The sequence below is a fragment of the Sceloporus undulatus genome, chromosome 1 (genome assembly GCF_019175285.1).
Source record: "Sceloporus undulatus isolate JIND9_A2432 ecotype Alabama chromosome 1, SceUnd_v1.1, whole genome shotgun sequence".
Taxonomy (NCBI): Eukaryota; Metazoa; Chordata; class Lepidosauria; order Squamata; family Phrynosomatidae; genus Sceloporus; species Sceloporus undulatus.
The window spans coordinates 258,101,581-258,117,728 of record NC_056522.1 but is presented as its reverse complement, the minus strand read 5'-3'; the positions used below and the strand labels follow the sequence as shown (position 1 = coordinate 258,117,728).

At 40.8% G+C, this 16,148-nt stretch overlaps 1 protein-coding gene across 8 annotated transcripts in view; it reads left to right on the top strand.

Moving 5' to 3' along the window:
* The window catches only part of SYT7 (synaptotagmin 7), a 335,723-nt gene that overhangs the window by 227,887 nt on the left and 91,688 nt on the right, over nt 1–16,148 (top strand). For all 8 annotated transcript variants that reach the window (XM_042470278.1, XM_042470295.1, XM_042470258.1 and 5 more), the window contains exon 3: nt 15,302–15,381. In XM_042470278.1, coding sequence (XP_042326212.1) covers nt 15,302–15,381 — 80 coding nt within the window. The remainder of the gene's footprint in view (nt 1–15,301; nt 15,382–16,148) is intronic.

The following is a 16,148-nucleotide window of genomic DNA, read 5'->3' as shown; positions in this document are numbered from 1 at the left end:
GAGATCAAAATATTAATATAAAACAATTTAGAAGACATTAAGCACATACTACATATTTTTTTAAAAAAAATAGCACACCTATTGTACATCCTTCTGCCCCAACCAGATAAAACCTGGTTTAAATAAGAAGTTCTTGACGAAAGAAAAAAGAATGAAAGAAATTAGAAAGGGGCCAACTAACTTCCTTGGAAGAGAGTTGGGTAGTCTAGAGGAGAAGCTACCAGGAAGGCTGTCTTCCTTGTCCTCACCAGATCCAGCCACCTCTTAAAGTGGTGGGATGGAGAGAAAACCTTTCCCAGGAAATAGTAAGATTTGGGCAAGCTCACATGGGGAGATAAAGGATTTCAGATAGTCTCCTTGGCATTGGCCATTGTATGTTTGGAGACAATAGGAGTTTATCACACGGGAAGACTTTCTCTTAATTTCAAATGAAAAGAAAGTAAGGCCAGAACGCATTCACGTGAATTCACTAGTTCAGTGAATTCACATGAATTCAAATTGCATTTGAACTGACTTCCCATTGCCCGAAAATAGCTTGTGATTGCCCGAAATTGTGTGTGGTAGTTTATCACGCAATAACGTGAAACCCCATGATTGCTTCCAGACTGACTTCCCATTGCCCGAAATTGCATGTGGTAATCTATCACGCAATAACGTTAAACCTCATGGTTGCGTTTGGATTGCTATTGGATTATACTTCCAATTTCCCTTGTCTGATGAACTCCAATATCTCCATTTGCCCCTTTATGTGTTTACTGCTGCAAATGGTGGATTACAAATACCACCTTAAAATCAAAGAATCTCTAAACACAGTGGCTAAGTTCACATACGTTTCTGAGCAGGTCATATTATCTTTTTTCCTGTTTTATTTTTCTAGATATACTGTACAAGATTTTTCCCAAGAGAGATCCAATGATACACATGTTTCTAAAGAAACAATTCTAATGACAATCTTGCTAATGGAACATCAGCTTGGGGAGATACTGGGATGTTGGGCCCTACTGAAATACAAGGTTGTTTGCTCTTCAAGCAAAAATTAGTGATTTGTGGAAGAGGAGAAGGAATTGGAGGAGGAGGAGGAGGAGGAAATACATCCTGTTTCCAAAAAATATTTTAATGTGATTATTCGCCTTTCAAAAATTATTCTGAATCATTACTTCTTCTAATTTCGGTTGTTTTCCCCTAGTTAGGAGTTTTCCTTCTTTCTTCTGGTATTTACATGGATATTCTCAGCAAACCACAAATCACACAATGAATTGGGTAACAACATTGTCACTGCAGGCAAGCAAAGTTTACAATACATTCACAAAGAGAACAGTATATCTGGAATAGACAGTCAAAGTTTCAGATATATTACCAACAAAATTGTCAAAGGCTGGTGGTGAAGAGGAGTGCTTTGTGACACTGCCAAAAAGTTGGCCAAAACCAAGAAACTTTTGGCTTAGCCTTGCAACTAAATCTCTTTTTTAAAAACCACCCAGCCAAATCCCTATCTAGTATAAATAAGGATGGCTCCCAAATAGTATAAAGTTGTACATATCCCATATCTATGGAATGCTTATAGAGGCCACTGCCTTAGTCCAGTTAATTAATCCAGAAAGAGACAGCCTCTGGCTTTGTATTCAAGATCCTGTAAATGAATTAGAATTGCATCCAAGCAGATACTGAAAGAGACTATTCTCACTATATGAATGAAACATGATAGAAATGTATAACAAGGAACTAACCCTTATTAAGAGATCATGAATATGTGCCCTGTGAATGGGATGAATAGCAGGTGTGACTAAGCCAAAATGGGTCCTACTGTTCCTTGTGGTGTCACACAATGCAGAGCTTAGCATACTCTGGAGGATTTGAGCAAGATGTCCTTTGCAAAGCAGTGTGGTTGGTTATAACAAACAGGGGTTTAGAGCAATTCCCTTTGCCTGGAAGGAAATCCAAACTGCTTTGAGAATACTGCACAGTCCAGCTATCCTCTCCAGTTTTCCTGGGTGTTGCTTCTGAGACACTTCTATGACCAGTCCTTGCCATCTATCCGGCTACTCCTACCACCTTGATCTCATCTTGTGCCAACTGCCCTTCTTGGGCTAGGACAACACACTGGGCTAAGAGAAGGAGGCAAATTCCTTCTATAACACTTTCTTTAGGACAGTTGTACTTTTATAATAAAAGGGGCATGATCTCACAATTTCCTTAAGAGCCATGTCATTCTTAATTATCATCTCCTGTATTCTCCCTTACTTCCAAAGCAAGAAGTGTTTAGATGCTGCAGAAATTACAAGTTGTTGTTGTTAACCACCCTCAAGTCAACTTCAACTCATGGCAACTCTGTGGATGTGACCCCTCCAAAAAAAACCCTGTCTCAACCTCTCTGCTCAGGTCCTGCAGAGCCAGGCCCAGGCCTATGTCCTTCCTGATAGAGTCAAACCATCTGGCATGTGGTCTTCCTCTCTTTCTACTGCCTTTCCTAGCATCACTGTCTTTTCTAATAATTCATTTTTCCACATGATGTGTCCAAAGTACAACAGCCTCAATCTAGCCACTCTGGCTTCCAGAGATAGTTTGGGCTTGGTCTGTTCTAAACCTATTGGTCTTCTTGCCTGTCCAGGGTATCCCCAGCACTCTTCTTCAGCACCACATTTCAAATGAGTTGATTTTCTTTCTATCGGCTTTTTCACTGTCCAGCTCTCATATATTGTGATAGGGAATAAAATGGCTTGGACTATCCTCACTTCAGTAAGACTGCAAGTACGAAAGTATTATTAGTTATAGATTTGTCCTAGTCAGAGAGAGTACCATAAAGATCCCTTTGCATGTTGAGTTAATGTTATTGCAAATGACACAATAGGACCGTTGTTCTGGTGAACATCTTGCACCTCCATACAGGCTTAGAAAGCATTGTGTAACTAGTTTTCTATCCAAATGAAGAGTCCTATTGTAATTCTAATTGCTATTGTTAGTAAAAATGCAGCTTTCTTGCCTATTCTTTGCAATGTTGACTGCTGCAGTATTGCAGCAACCACCCCCTATCCACACAACCAGGGACCTTACCACACAGGGCACAGAAGTAGGATCAGTTCACATTGGTCGATGCGTATTCGCGTTATAACGCATCATTCATTCACACCCGCACTCTCTGAATACGCTTTGCCAATTCGTATTCGTGTCATATCGCATTGTTCTTCCACACCTGGGCGGCCTTCCGAATCGAGGTTTTGCGAATCAGCCAATGCGTATTCAGGCAAAGCGAGGCAAGTACAGATTGGATTACCACACCAGCCCAATACAATGTGTATTGGCCGATGCGCATCGGCAGCCTTGCGCATGCTCTGTGGGGCTCTGAACGGGGTGCAACATTTTTAACTTCCGGGGTGAAGAATGAGGTCACTGTTTAGCACGTAATATCACGAGAATTGCTGCCTTTAGCCACTTACGAAAGGGGTATGCACCATCTGTGTGTTTGTGTGTGTGTGTGTGTGTATGCACACAAATACATACATACATACTTATATATATACATACATACTTATATATATACACATAGTGGTACAGCCAAAAGTGAGATGCCTTTTTTTATGTGTACACACATATTTGTCTGTATGAGTGTGTGTGTATATATATATATATATATATATATATACAGTGGTACCCCGGGTTACGAAAATAATTTGTTCCGCCGCCGCGTTCGTAACCCGAAATCCTTCGTAAGCCGAAAAAGCCATAGGCGCTAATGGGGAAAAGCCGCGATTTCGTGCAAAATAGCGCCGAAAAGCACCAAAAAATTTTTCGTAACCCGAAATAACCTTTGTAACCCGGAACAGTTTTTTCCTATTGATTTTTTTCGTAACCCGGAAATTTCGTAAGGCGGTGCTTTCGTATCCCGGGGTACCACTGTATATACACACACACACACACACACACACACACACACACTGTGGAGCAGCCGAAAGTGTAATGCTGCACGTATATGCTTACACACACATCTGTGTGTGTGTGTGTGTGTGTGTGTGTGTGTGTGTATATATACACATACACACACATACATACATATACATATATACTCACATATACATATACATTCCCCCCCCACACACACACACAAAAGGTTTCTGCTTTATCTTGTTCAGTGGAAAAATCGCTCCCCAGCCCCGGCGGTTGTCCTGAAAGGGGAAAGGGCCACTGGAAGGAGAAGGGGGAAATTCCAGTGCAGCATCATGGGAAATTTGTAACCCGGTGGTCTTCAGGAGAACCAGCGGATTGGATGTACACACCAGCCAAAGCAGCAGAGGTTTTGCACTGGCCATCAATACGGATCCCGCCAATCCACTAATTTTGTGCACTCGCAAAATGGAGGAGCCGGCTGCCTTCAGTTCGGAACCCAGCCGTGAATACGCATTGGCCAAAGCGTATTCACGTTATATTGCATTGGTCAATACGTATTCTGAGCTCACAGGTGTGGAACACCAATGCGATATAATGCGAATACGCATCGACCAATGCGAACTGACCCTACTTCTGTGCCCTATGTGGAAAGGACCATACCTGTAGTGGGTTCCTCTTTTCTCTTCCTTTCAGAAATCTCAATAAACTCTGTGGTGCAGGAGGACTTTCTAGCAACCTCATGTGCACTGTTGTTGCAAGAGTAAATTTAGTGGCAAGTTATCTAGCACTAGTACAGCCCCTGACAGATAAAGCCATCTAGAGCCCACAGAATTGTCTGTTCTTGACATTAAGGCTCAGGATGAAATTATATACAATATCAATTGGACATGTCTTGTTATTTAAATAGCAGCTGTAGAGAAACTCAACAGCCATGAGACCATTGCGGGAGGGGAGTTGAACTCCCTCTCTCTCCCTGTCATGATTGACTAAATTCACCTCACCCAGACTGCTATTTCCATTTCACCAAAAGCAGCTGAACAATTTGTATACTCTTGCTAATTTTCCAGTAGTATAAAGCGCATATATACATATATCAGAAAGTATACATGTAGACCGGTAGCAGAGTAGTAATATTCCTTCAGTTCAGTCGTCATTCTTCTCAGACCTCCTCATTTCATAGCTCAGCCTTCACCAGCCAGTTGCCCTTCAGATGTGCCTTTCAAATTTACGGCTCCCATCACTGATAGCTTGCATAGCTATTGGTTATGCTGAATGATGATGATGATGAGAGCTGTGATCCATTATATCTAGAAGGGCCAGGTTGGAGATGATTGCCCTGGCTCATAAACCTTGCTGTTTTCCAATTTTGACCCACTCCTGCAGACCTCCTCTTTTCATATTTAGATGACACCTCTAAACTGATACACTCAAACTCTACTATCTATCTATTGTCATCCACTCAAATCTCTCCTAGGTTCTTAGTACCATATTTTGGCCAAGTCTAAGGGTCTTTTATTTGCCTCTCTTTTCTTGATCTATCTGTAATCTCAATTTGTCTGCAGTCTCTTGGGGTTTTGTCTTCTCTCCAGTCTAATCATTCTTTTATTTTATTTTCCTTTCTCTCTCCCACCCTCTTTTTTATTATTCTTATTTCATTGATTGCTGCTATTTGCAGAGTTGAACAGAAAGTTCTTTGCCCTGATTTTTTTTCTTGCTCTGTATTTTCTCAAAGATTCTTGAATATTCTTTTTGAGATGATGTCACTAAAACAAGGTATTTTTTTCCTGCTCCTGACCTTCTACCTTCTGTCTGATCTATCCATCTCTTGCTTCCACTCGCTTGCATCTGAGCTCCAGGCCCTGTCCCACATCTATTGCTCATGTCCAAAAAAGTCCATAAGCAACTTTAAAAAAATCAGTGTGGCCTTTTGTGACAGTCACTTATATTTCCCCATGAATAGTATCTTTTTAACCTCCACATCACAGAAATTCATGTAATGTTCTACTCTGAGAGATGTTACAGAACATTATCTTTTTAAACATGTCTTCATTTCATAACAAGTCCTTACATTTCTCATAGATAAGCAGTTTAGTCAATGGACTTATACACAGTACAGGCTATTTTGGAGTTGGATGAACCAAAGAACAGTGTTCTATGCTTGTTGTGAGCAAATAATTAAAACTTTTGTCAATGTGACTATTCTGCACATTGATGCTGAAATGTACTTAACTTCTATGCTATTGACGCATCCAGCTATTTTGAGACAGCAGATGACTGAATGCCTTTCTTTCATAGATGGCCATCTAACCTCTATTTAAAAACCTCCAAAGAAGAAGACTCCACCATTCTCTGAGGCACTGTGTTCTGCTGTCAAACAGCTCTTACTGTCAGGAAGTTCTTCCTAATGTTTAGGTGGAGTCTCTTTTCCTGTAGCTTGCATCCATTGCTCTATATCCTAGTCACTGGAGCCGCAGAAAACAAGCTTGCTCCATCCATCTCAGTTCTAAGGCTGATTCATTCATTCAGCCAGCCAGACATCTTGTTTCAAACCACCTTCCCTTCCCTTTCCAATAGAAACTAACATTTCAAACAGAGCCTAGAAGTAACTAATTACAAATAACTAGTTACTCATGATTATTTACTTTTCCCAACAATTAAGGTATTATTACAGTGAATACACTATATTGGCAGATTAGCCATCCATAGATTGGAGCTCCAATGGATTGCCCCATCCCATATTAGCCAATGGTGGTGTGTAGGGCTTGTATGCTAACAGAAGCATACACATCATCACCCATTGACTAATATGGATTTAGTTTCCAAATTTTTCCCATCCATGAACCAAGCCCTCACAGATGGGAAGAGTCCACTGTACATTACGTTGTAATTAATAAGAGATATGTTTACTCCTTGTGTGATGTAACTAACTTTTTTATGACACATTCATAGTTACAGAGTGTGTTCTCACTCACTAATAGAGGAGAAATATCACATCATTACAGTGCTGGATTACAGTGTACTTTGTGGTGCTACCTCATGCTGCATTGTGGACACTAGGGCAAGAAGGTGGTAGAAAAAAGAAGAGTGTGTTTTGTAGCTAAGACCAGAAGCTTGTGGCATTCTTTTCAAGTAAAAGTAACTAGTTACTTTTTAAAGAAAATATTTACCTTTTATGCATGTAGTAGCAACTAACTACTTTGAAGGAACCTTTAAACTATAGCAGTAAGTAAATGCATTATATATCACAAAATCTGTATGCAAAGGGATCTTGTAGCACCTTTGACTCTAGGAAGTTTACCGCATTAAAGTCAGAACGGCCCTTAAGCATTCTTAAAGGGACCATTCCTGGAACAGGGAACGCTGTATATCACACAGCGAGAACGCCGCCACTGCCACCGAGCATTCCCCTTGAGTTCTGGAAGCATTTCCCGGGGCCGATTTTCAGGAATGCTTTCTCAAGCGTTCTCGAAAATCGGCCCTCTGGAACACTTCCAGAACAGAATGGGAATGCTTGGCGGCGGCAGCATTCTCACTGTGTGATATACAGCATTCCCCACCGCCTCCCATTCCAGAAATGGTCCTTTTAAGAATGCTTAAGGGCCGTTTCAACTTTAATGCAATAAACTCCTATCTACACGAAAGAAGTTGTAGCATAAGCTTTGGCTTTGGTAGGCTTAGTCTACTTCCTGAGACTAACACAGCTATGTCTCTGAATTTTATTCCCAAACTCTGTTTCATAATCTTTTAATTTAAAAAAATCCTCTGCATTCTAGGCCAAGGTGGCCCAAATGCAGCTGGACATAATGATTATGGTATATTTTTGTGTTTTCAGCACTCAGTACCTCACAGTACCTCATCTTAGAAAGTCTTACCAACCATAACTGACTCAGGTTGTTTCAAGGTCTTAGGATGGTTGGGCACTTAAGATCATATTTTGGCATCGAATATGACACCATTCACTGAATGCTGCCTTTTATACTGTATATCTCTGCTTATACAACAGAAGATCATGTCCTACCTGTGTAGGCAGGGCCTGTGTGAACATAGGGACTCGACAGACGGGCAGCTCAATGCCACCCCTCTTTTTTGAGATGATGCTGCAGCAACCAAATGGCATGGCAACAATGTGCTCCCTCCCATGAGCAAAAAGAAGCTGCTGAAAGCAGCTTCCTGGAAGGGGTGCGATTGGTGCACATGCACGGCCCAATCATGCCTTTTCCTGCCAGCACCTTTTGGGTGCTGCTCAATGCTCGCACCATCACGGCACTGCCCGTGTGGATGGCGATGAGCCATGATGGTGGCGTCCTTGCAGACTTAGTCCCCAGTAAAAAGTATGTTTAGAATTTTAGATTTAGGATCAGAAGAGTCCAGCTGACAGAGGGACCAATGTGGTATTACTCCATTAGCAATCCAGTACTAGCACTATGTGCACTGATTCTGGCCTCAGGACACTTGTGAATAGATTGCCAAGTTGCTGCTAGGAGTAAGTGTTGAACTGTGATATATTTCAACACTATGTCAAGGATAAGAACTAATGTATATAAGACCTTGAATAATGACAACATTGAGGTCACTTGTCAGGGCCAAACTAAGGCTGTGGGCACAACATTTAAGTGAATGCAATAGACAAATGGCCAATTGACAAAACAGGTAAAACCTCTGTGTGATATAAAATGATTATTTGACTCTCAAAGCCTTCCCTAGTCAAGTTTCCTCAAAAGAGCAGTGATGTATTTTTCCCTTAGGAGTTCTTTTCAGGAACTTTCAAGTAAGTGCCTTGATTTGTGGGAGAAATTTTGCACCACAGAGTGATGATAATAAGCTATGGATCTTCCTCACTGCTTCAGATCTATTGGTAACCAATTAGTTTACTGATGCAATGGATTGCTTTCTGGGTACAGGTAACGAGGGAAGAAAAATCAGCACCATCACATCCAAATTAATTTTTAAGTGAACCACAAAGATAAATTGCCAGGTCACTGTTGGATGGAATCCTTGCTATGCATTTTTAGACAACCTCCCTGAGGTGACCTATAGTAAAAGATTTTACAGTAATGTTAGAGCCTAAATAACGTAAAGGCACCAGAGCCTGTCTGAGCTTGGAAGCCTGGTTAGTATTTGGATGGGAGACCGCCAATAAATATCAGGTGCTAGAGGCTGTATTTCAGAAGAAGGAACTGGCAAAAATCACCTCTGTGTGTTCGTGGACTAAGAAAATAGTATTAAATCCATGGGGTTGCCATAGGGATCTCCACATTTTTAATTTTTTATTGTAAAACCTTTTAAAGAATTTTATCTGTGAGCCGCCTTGGGTCTCTTTCTGGGAGAAAGGCAACATAGAAATGAAAATCATCATCAAGTGACTTGAATACACACCCACCCCACACACATACACCGGGCAAGTAATGAGGTAGAATGTATGGGTGATGATTGCAGCATACCCCAAATCCCACAGTTTAAGAATCCCTATTCCTCTACATCACTGGTGGTTTGTTTATGAAGGCTGATAGTCAGCCACTTCATAAGAAGAGCAATGATTGCTTACTCAGCTCTGTTGAGAGCTGTTTTCCATGAAGGCCAAAGTCAATTCTCAGGAGGAGTCCTAAGTAAGTCAGTCTTTTGCTATGGGGCTAAGGATGACATGCATCTGTCACAATGGCATGGAGAGTGGCCTCAGGGGTCTATCAATTTCAGAAACTTGTTGGAGTACCTAGTGTTGATAAATATCTCATTCTTTGAGGTGGGTCATATGTTTCCTTTGGATGGTAAAGATAGTTTTATAGTCTTCGAACCACCTTGTTCTTGAACAGGTCTTAACCTAGCACATCCTGTGATCCCTTGAGACATTTTCTGATTTGATTTTGCTGCTGATACAGATACCTGAGGTCACACTAGTGTCCTTTGTGGTTGTGAACCTTTGTGGTTTACATCTGTTCTGCAATTGAAGAAAAACAAATGTGCTAGTCACACACCCAAGATGTTTGAAGCTAAACTGAGGTGCTCACTTTGTGTCAGCAGACTTACACCAAGAGTGACATAAACCTAGCTTTCCTCTGCACCTGTGCTTTCATCTGCTAATTGTTCACTAATTAGTGTTAATTGTCCCTTGTCTGCCCTAGAATCATGAAATACCTTGAACCTGCCATCAGAAATCATAACCAAGAGGCCTTATAATCGAGGCACAATTAAGAACAAAATATACACTTCATTATCTTATGACATGTTTTTTGTTACTGTGAACTTAATTAATTAGAGTTCAATTAATCTGAAAATGTTGTGTCCTCACCCTCGCTGTGGATGTGGAGGAAAGGTAGGCCTGGGAAGCTGACTTTGGTTTGTCTTGAAAGCTTGGAACAGCAGGTAGCAGCAATTCTCCTATTCCTGCCTTTCCCATCCTGATATCCTTCAAATGCCCTTCAGTGCTCCAGTTGGCAGTGGACAATCAGAACTGTACTCGGATACATCTGGAGGGAAGGCAGCCCTACCTAGTTTTGACAAAATTGTACTATGTGGTAAACTGACTAAAGAAAATACATCTGGTGAACTTGCAGGGCCCTCTCTGTTCCTCTAGATGGTGTAAATTAAAAGGGGGAAAGTAGATACAGTATAGTTAAAGGGTTATCATTTTGTAACAGAGATATTTCCCCAGTGCCTCTAGAACTACTTTCCATGAGAAACATAGACAGCAATTACTTTTCCTCCCATCCTTGCTTATGGTTGCCAGATAAAAGCAAGCATAGAACTCCTTCACCTTTAACAGTAGTACAGAATTTCAGGGAGGGAATTTCAGCAAGTTTACAACCAAGTTATGCCTGCTAAAACTCCTTCTTCTACACTACAGTCTGGCCAACAACAGTCTGGCAAAACGATAGTGTTGCACCTAACCAACAATGGAGGAATATGACATGGCAGGCTCACATGAAATCATAGCTGCTCTAGTCTCTTGGAGGGGAACATCAAATGTGTTACGTAACAGGCCTCAGGCAGAAAGCTCCTTTTATGCCTTTTCAGAAGCTTTAGAAGGCTACTTCGACCCCTGCCTCAAGCCATCGCTTTATGCATTTACTATTCCTCTCTGAGAAAAGCACTCTGCCTCCTTTTTTTCGGTTAAAGTTGGCTCTCAAACTTGAGACTTGACTTGAAAGTATCTTGCAAGGACTTCAGACTTGACGGTAGAGACTGAGACTTAACTTGAGACTTGCTGTGAAAGACTTGAATACATTAATGTCTAAAAGGGCTAAAATATCTAGGATCATTAAAAGTCCTCAATGACTTCATTGATAGACTACTAGCTGCTTAAGAATTAGTCATGTATACGATATTCCTAATTACTTGTGTTGCATTACTAATTGCTTAACCTGGTAATACAGTAAATAAGAAATTACATAACTTCCAACTGTCCTGATTTGGCAGGGGAAATCCCAATTAATCCTCTATGAACCCACTTTTTCAGCTGCTTTTAAAATGTCCTAGTTTCTCTCTCCCCCTCACATCTTTTCCCTTTTGTCATTGCTTTACTTCAATTGTTGCAAACTGAGTCAAAATACAAAAGCAGATTGCACTCAGTTAACCCAGCAAGAGCAACAGGAGAAGAGAGGGTTGTATATTCCCTTTCCCAGCTGCCTTAGGCTGGGGCTGCTGCAGCTTCTCATAGCTTGTTCATTCTTCCTTGTTAATAATGTTTGCCATCTTGACTATACTCTGATGTTGCTCGGTCATATGTTCCAGTTTTCATCTGTGATATTGGAAGGTATAAAATTGCATGGCAGACAAAGGTTTCTGCATAGCCATCAGCTCCCTTTGTGAATCTGAGTATATCCTTAACAACCTTTTCTATTTCCATCAAGAAGCATAAGAAATACAGAACTATTGGGTATTTTTTTTTAATTCCAAATACTTCCACAATTGTTCAGCAGCTATCCAGATTTTTAAAATAATGTTGTAGATGGATGCCATGAAACCAAACTCTAAGATCTTGTTCACTCCTTTCCCTCTCAAAACACTTTTTAAAAAGAACACTTTGATCAGCTTGGAGCCTTTAACTTTGATAGTGTCCCTAATAAGCATCACTTAACAGGAACCCTACACTGAAGAAAATTGTGTGGTTAGAATCACCCTACAGGATTTGAAGGAAATTGTAATAATAAAAACTATGGAGAACATGTTTCTTCTAGGGGGCAGATAATTAAATCACAGATGCTTGATTCTCAGAAGTCAAAGGCACTGAATAGTTTCCACTGCCTTCATTGTGAACCATGATTAGTCATTTCCACTGAAATCCAACCCACTTCTATCTTTGATCCCACAACATGGCCCTGTATTACATAACCACAGAAGCCCAACAGTTGCCATTACAGTCCTAATCCTACAGTGCTCAATGCAAGTGCCCTGGTTTTGTTCATGTCAAAATCTAGAAAGGATTGAATTATGAATCAAGAGATTTTACATTGTACACATACTACTTTCATCTATCAGATGATATGAAAAATCTACTTTGGTGAATATGGAAGCTCTTGGGCATCCCACCCACAGCAGTGTATTGCAGGAAAATAGAATACCTAATAATTCTGCAGAATAGATCATGAATACTAAAAATACAAGAAAAGTAAATCTCCTATGAACAGACTGATCAATAAAAAAAAACTTTATATAGAATCACAGAGTTGGAAGAGACCAGAAAGCCAACTAGTCCAACCCCCTGCCATGCAGGAAGACACAATCAAAGCACCACCAATAGATGGCCCTCCAGCCTTTGTTTAAAATCCTCCAAAAAAGGTGACTCTACCACTCTCCGAGGGAGTATGTTCCACTGTCAAACAGCTCTTACTGTTGGAAAATTCTTCCTAATGTTTAGGTGGAATAGTTTGAATCCATTTCTCCATGTCTAGCAGCAGAAATCAAGCTTGTACCATCCTCAACATGGCATGTCTTCACATATTAAAAGATGGCTATCATGTCACCCCTTAACCTTCTCTTTTTCAGGCTAAACATACCTAGCTCTCTAAACCGCTTCTCATAGGGCATGATTTCCACGCCTCTCATCACTTTGGTTGTCTTCACCTGGACACACTCCAGTTTGTCCACATCCTTCTTGAATTGTGGTGCCCAGCAAGGGCATCACCAAGGGAGTGCAGAGTGGGACAGAACACACCAGGTGACACCCTAAAAGGGGGGGGGTGACAGCACTGCTCTCCAAACAACTCCCTTTGGGCAGAAACAGACTGTGACATTTGGCTCAGGGGCATCATCAGTGTGTGTGTAAGGGATTCAGATCACACCAGGTGGCACCCTAGGGGGGTGATGACACCATTGTTTCCCAAATATCTGCCTTTGGGCAGAAAGGGACTGTGATATTCATCTCAGGGGCATCACCATGGGGTGCGAGCTGCACCAGGTGACACCCTAAGGGCGGTGACACCACTGCATGCAAAACATCTGCCTTTGGGCAGAAACAGGCTGTGGTGTTCAGCTGTGTCCCTTTAAAATGCTGGAGAAATTGTGTGAGTGGGCAAGGCTCAGTGGGAGGAGAAAGGAGGGTTATTTTTTTAAAAAAATTAAATTAATTTTTTTTTACTTTTTAAAATTAAAATGTTTTTAATTATTCTTTTTAAATTTGCTTTTTTTAAAAAATCACAAGTTACCAAATTTTAACTGTAATCATATGAAACTATGTACATGTAAATCCATGTAGGTATAATATTGTAATTTAAAGGTATAATTTTCATTTTGATACGTCACAAGTCTTACCTATTACAACTATTAAGTGATATATGAGAATTACAATTAATGAGTAACATTAGTACAAAAAACTTTACTAAGAATTCTGTATGGTGTGGTATGGAAGGATGTCAAAGGGGAATGACATCATGATTTACTGTACTGGGTGGCACCAACCCTAGTGACACCACTGGTGCCCAGAACTGGACATAATATTCCAGGTGAAGTCTGACCAAAACAGAATTTACAGATTTTATTATTTTTTAAAACAAGCCCACAGGGAAATTATCAATAAAACTAAACACTTTTCTTATTGCTTTTTATAATAAAAAATGGAAATTAGTGTTATCTTGAAATAAACACAGTACCCAGCACTTCAGGTTCACACTGCCCCTATTGTATTCGTTAATTTACCATGAATATTTCCATCTCATTGTGATTTAAAAGGCAGGATCAAGGGGGCGGGGGTGAGGAAGATTACAAAATTATTCCACCTTTATAAAATCTTATTATATCTTAGTAGTTTAAGTCTCAAGCACTCAAAGTGTGGTCAAAATAATATGGCCAGGAAAAAGGGGAACAAAAATTGTTAATGAAAGAGAATACAGGCTATGGCCCAAATACAAGGGAACAAAGATTTTAATGAGAAAGAGCACACAAACCTACTATTTTAAGCAGAGAAACCTTGGAATTTACGTACTGAGTTTAGGGATGCCTAAAGAAACTGAAATGAGCTTACTGGGAAGGGCAGGATTCTGTCTCCACCCCTCCCCGAAGGTGTGCTAACTGAATGGAAAGTACATTTTCAGTTTAAACTGAGTTTGTAGCAATTGAAATAAGCTGAGGACAAGGGAGAAAAATTGGAGGAGAAGAGAGAAACTTGGACATTTGAAATACAGCTTTTACAAATGGGATGACAAGATAAATGAAGACTGTTCCTACTAAACCAAGACAGTTGGAAGTTAGTCTACAGGAAACTGGAAAGTTGAACTACTGTATATTCTTAAATCCAATCTCAGAAATTCTGAGTATTAGAAAATCTGGAATTGTAGCCTGGAGCATTTTTGTCCTATGTAAATGTGTCACTTGATGTTTGCCATATTAGGGGCTTTCCTTCCACATATCATGTTTTACAATAGGTCATTCATTAATGAGCCTCACTGCACTTTGTATTTCTTGTGGACACGATTGTGTTTGTTATTCTCATAAGATATTTATGTTGTTTTCTGGTTTTATCATTTTGGCACTTCTCCTTTGATTTGGTAAATGCCTCCTTAGCTGCTTAGCAGGGTTTATCTACAAAGAGGAAATGTGTGTGGAATTACTATATAGCAGCAAGTAAAGCCATCCTTATAGAGTACTGCTTTCAGTTTAAGCTAAATCAAAGTTATTACTCCATTCTAATTACCAAGGGGCGTGAAGTGGCCAAGGTTGGATATTTTCTTCTTTAAACCCAACAGCTCTGTGGAGGTCACCCCCAAATTACCATGATACAGTAGTCTGCTATGCAAATGTTCTATTTGCAAATAGTCTGTAGGACAAAACTGGCCTTACATGCCCTGGATAATAACCACAAGTAGTGCGACTGGAAGAGAGGAAGAAGGAAACAAGCTATTGCTGTTCCCCTTTCAGAGAAAAAAAAAATCATTTCCTTGTCACAGGTAAACCCCATCCTCACCTTCACTTTTCCATTTAATTTCAGGGCAAACGTTACAAAAACTCCTTGGAGACAGTGGGAACACCAGATTCCAGCCGAGGCCGCAGCGAAAAGAAAACCATTAAGTAAGTCCCAGGAGGGATTACTGGAGTGAAGGGGTTGGAGGTATCTGGATCACAATCACTGCGTGAACTTAAATCCTTGGGGACAACATTTAGCTATTATGCCTACAGGCAACCCTGCATCTGAAAAACAAGGCATCCACATTCAGTCTTGCCTCAGTGATCCTTAGAGCACTGGCCATCTCCTCCACTCTGGTATTGCCTAAGCACACATGTGTCCATGTTTCACTTGGACACCATTACAGTGGGCCCTCAATTTTCACGGGTTTGACATTAGCTGTTTTGGTTATCCATGAATATTTGGTCATTCACAAATATTAAATCGGTGCACTCCTCCTCCTCCCTCCCTCCCATGCTTTCTCTCTGCCCCAGCCCCTCCCACCCTGGAAATGGCTCAGAGAAGCCAATTCCAGGCCAGGAGGAGGCAGAGGATGGGGGTGCTCCAGTTCCCCAAACTCCTCCCACCCTGGAAACGCTTCTCTGAGGCATCTCCAGTGCTGGAGGGGGCATAGGAAGGGAGCGATCCAGTCCCCCAAACCCCTTCCACCCTAGAAATGGCTACCACATGGGGGACTGGCTTATTCATGGTTTTTCCACATTCATGGGGGTCTTGTTCCCCTAACCCCCCATGAATGTGGATGGCCGATTGGACAGTGTGTGCAGTTGTTCTGGCATTTTCATAAACACCCTGCTCTTCTACACAATACTACATTTTCCTGTTAAATACACTTTCTCCAAACTGCTCCCACTTCCATTAAATACATCTTGTT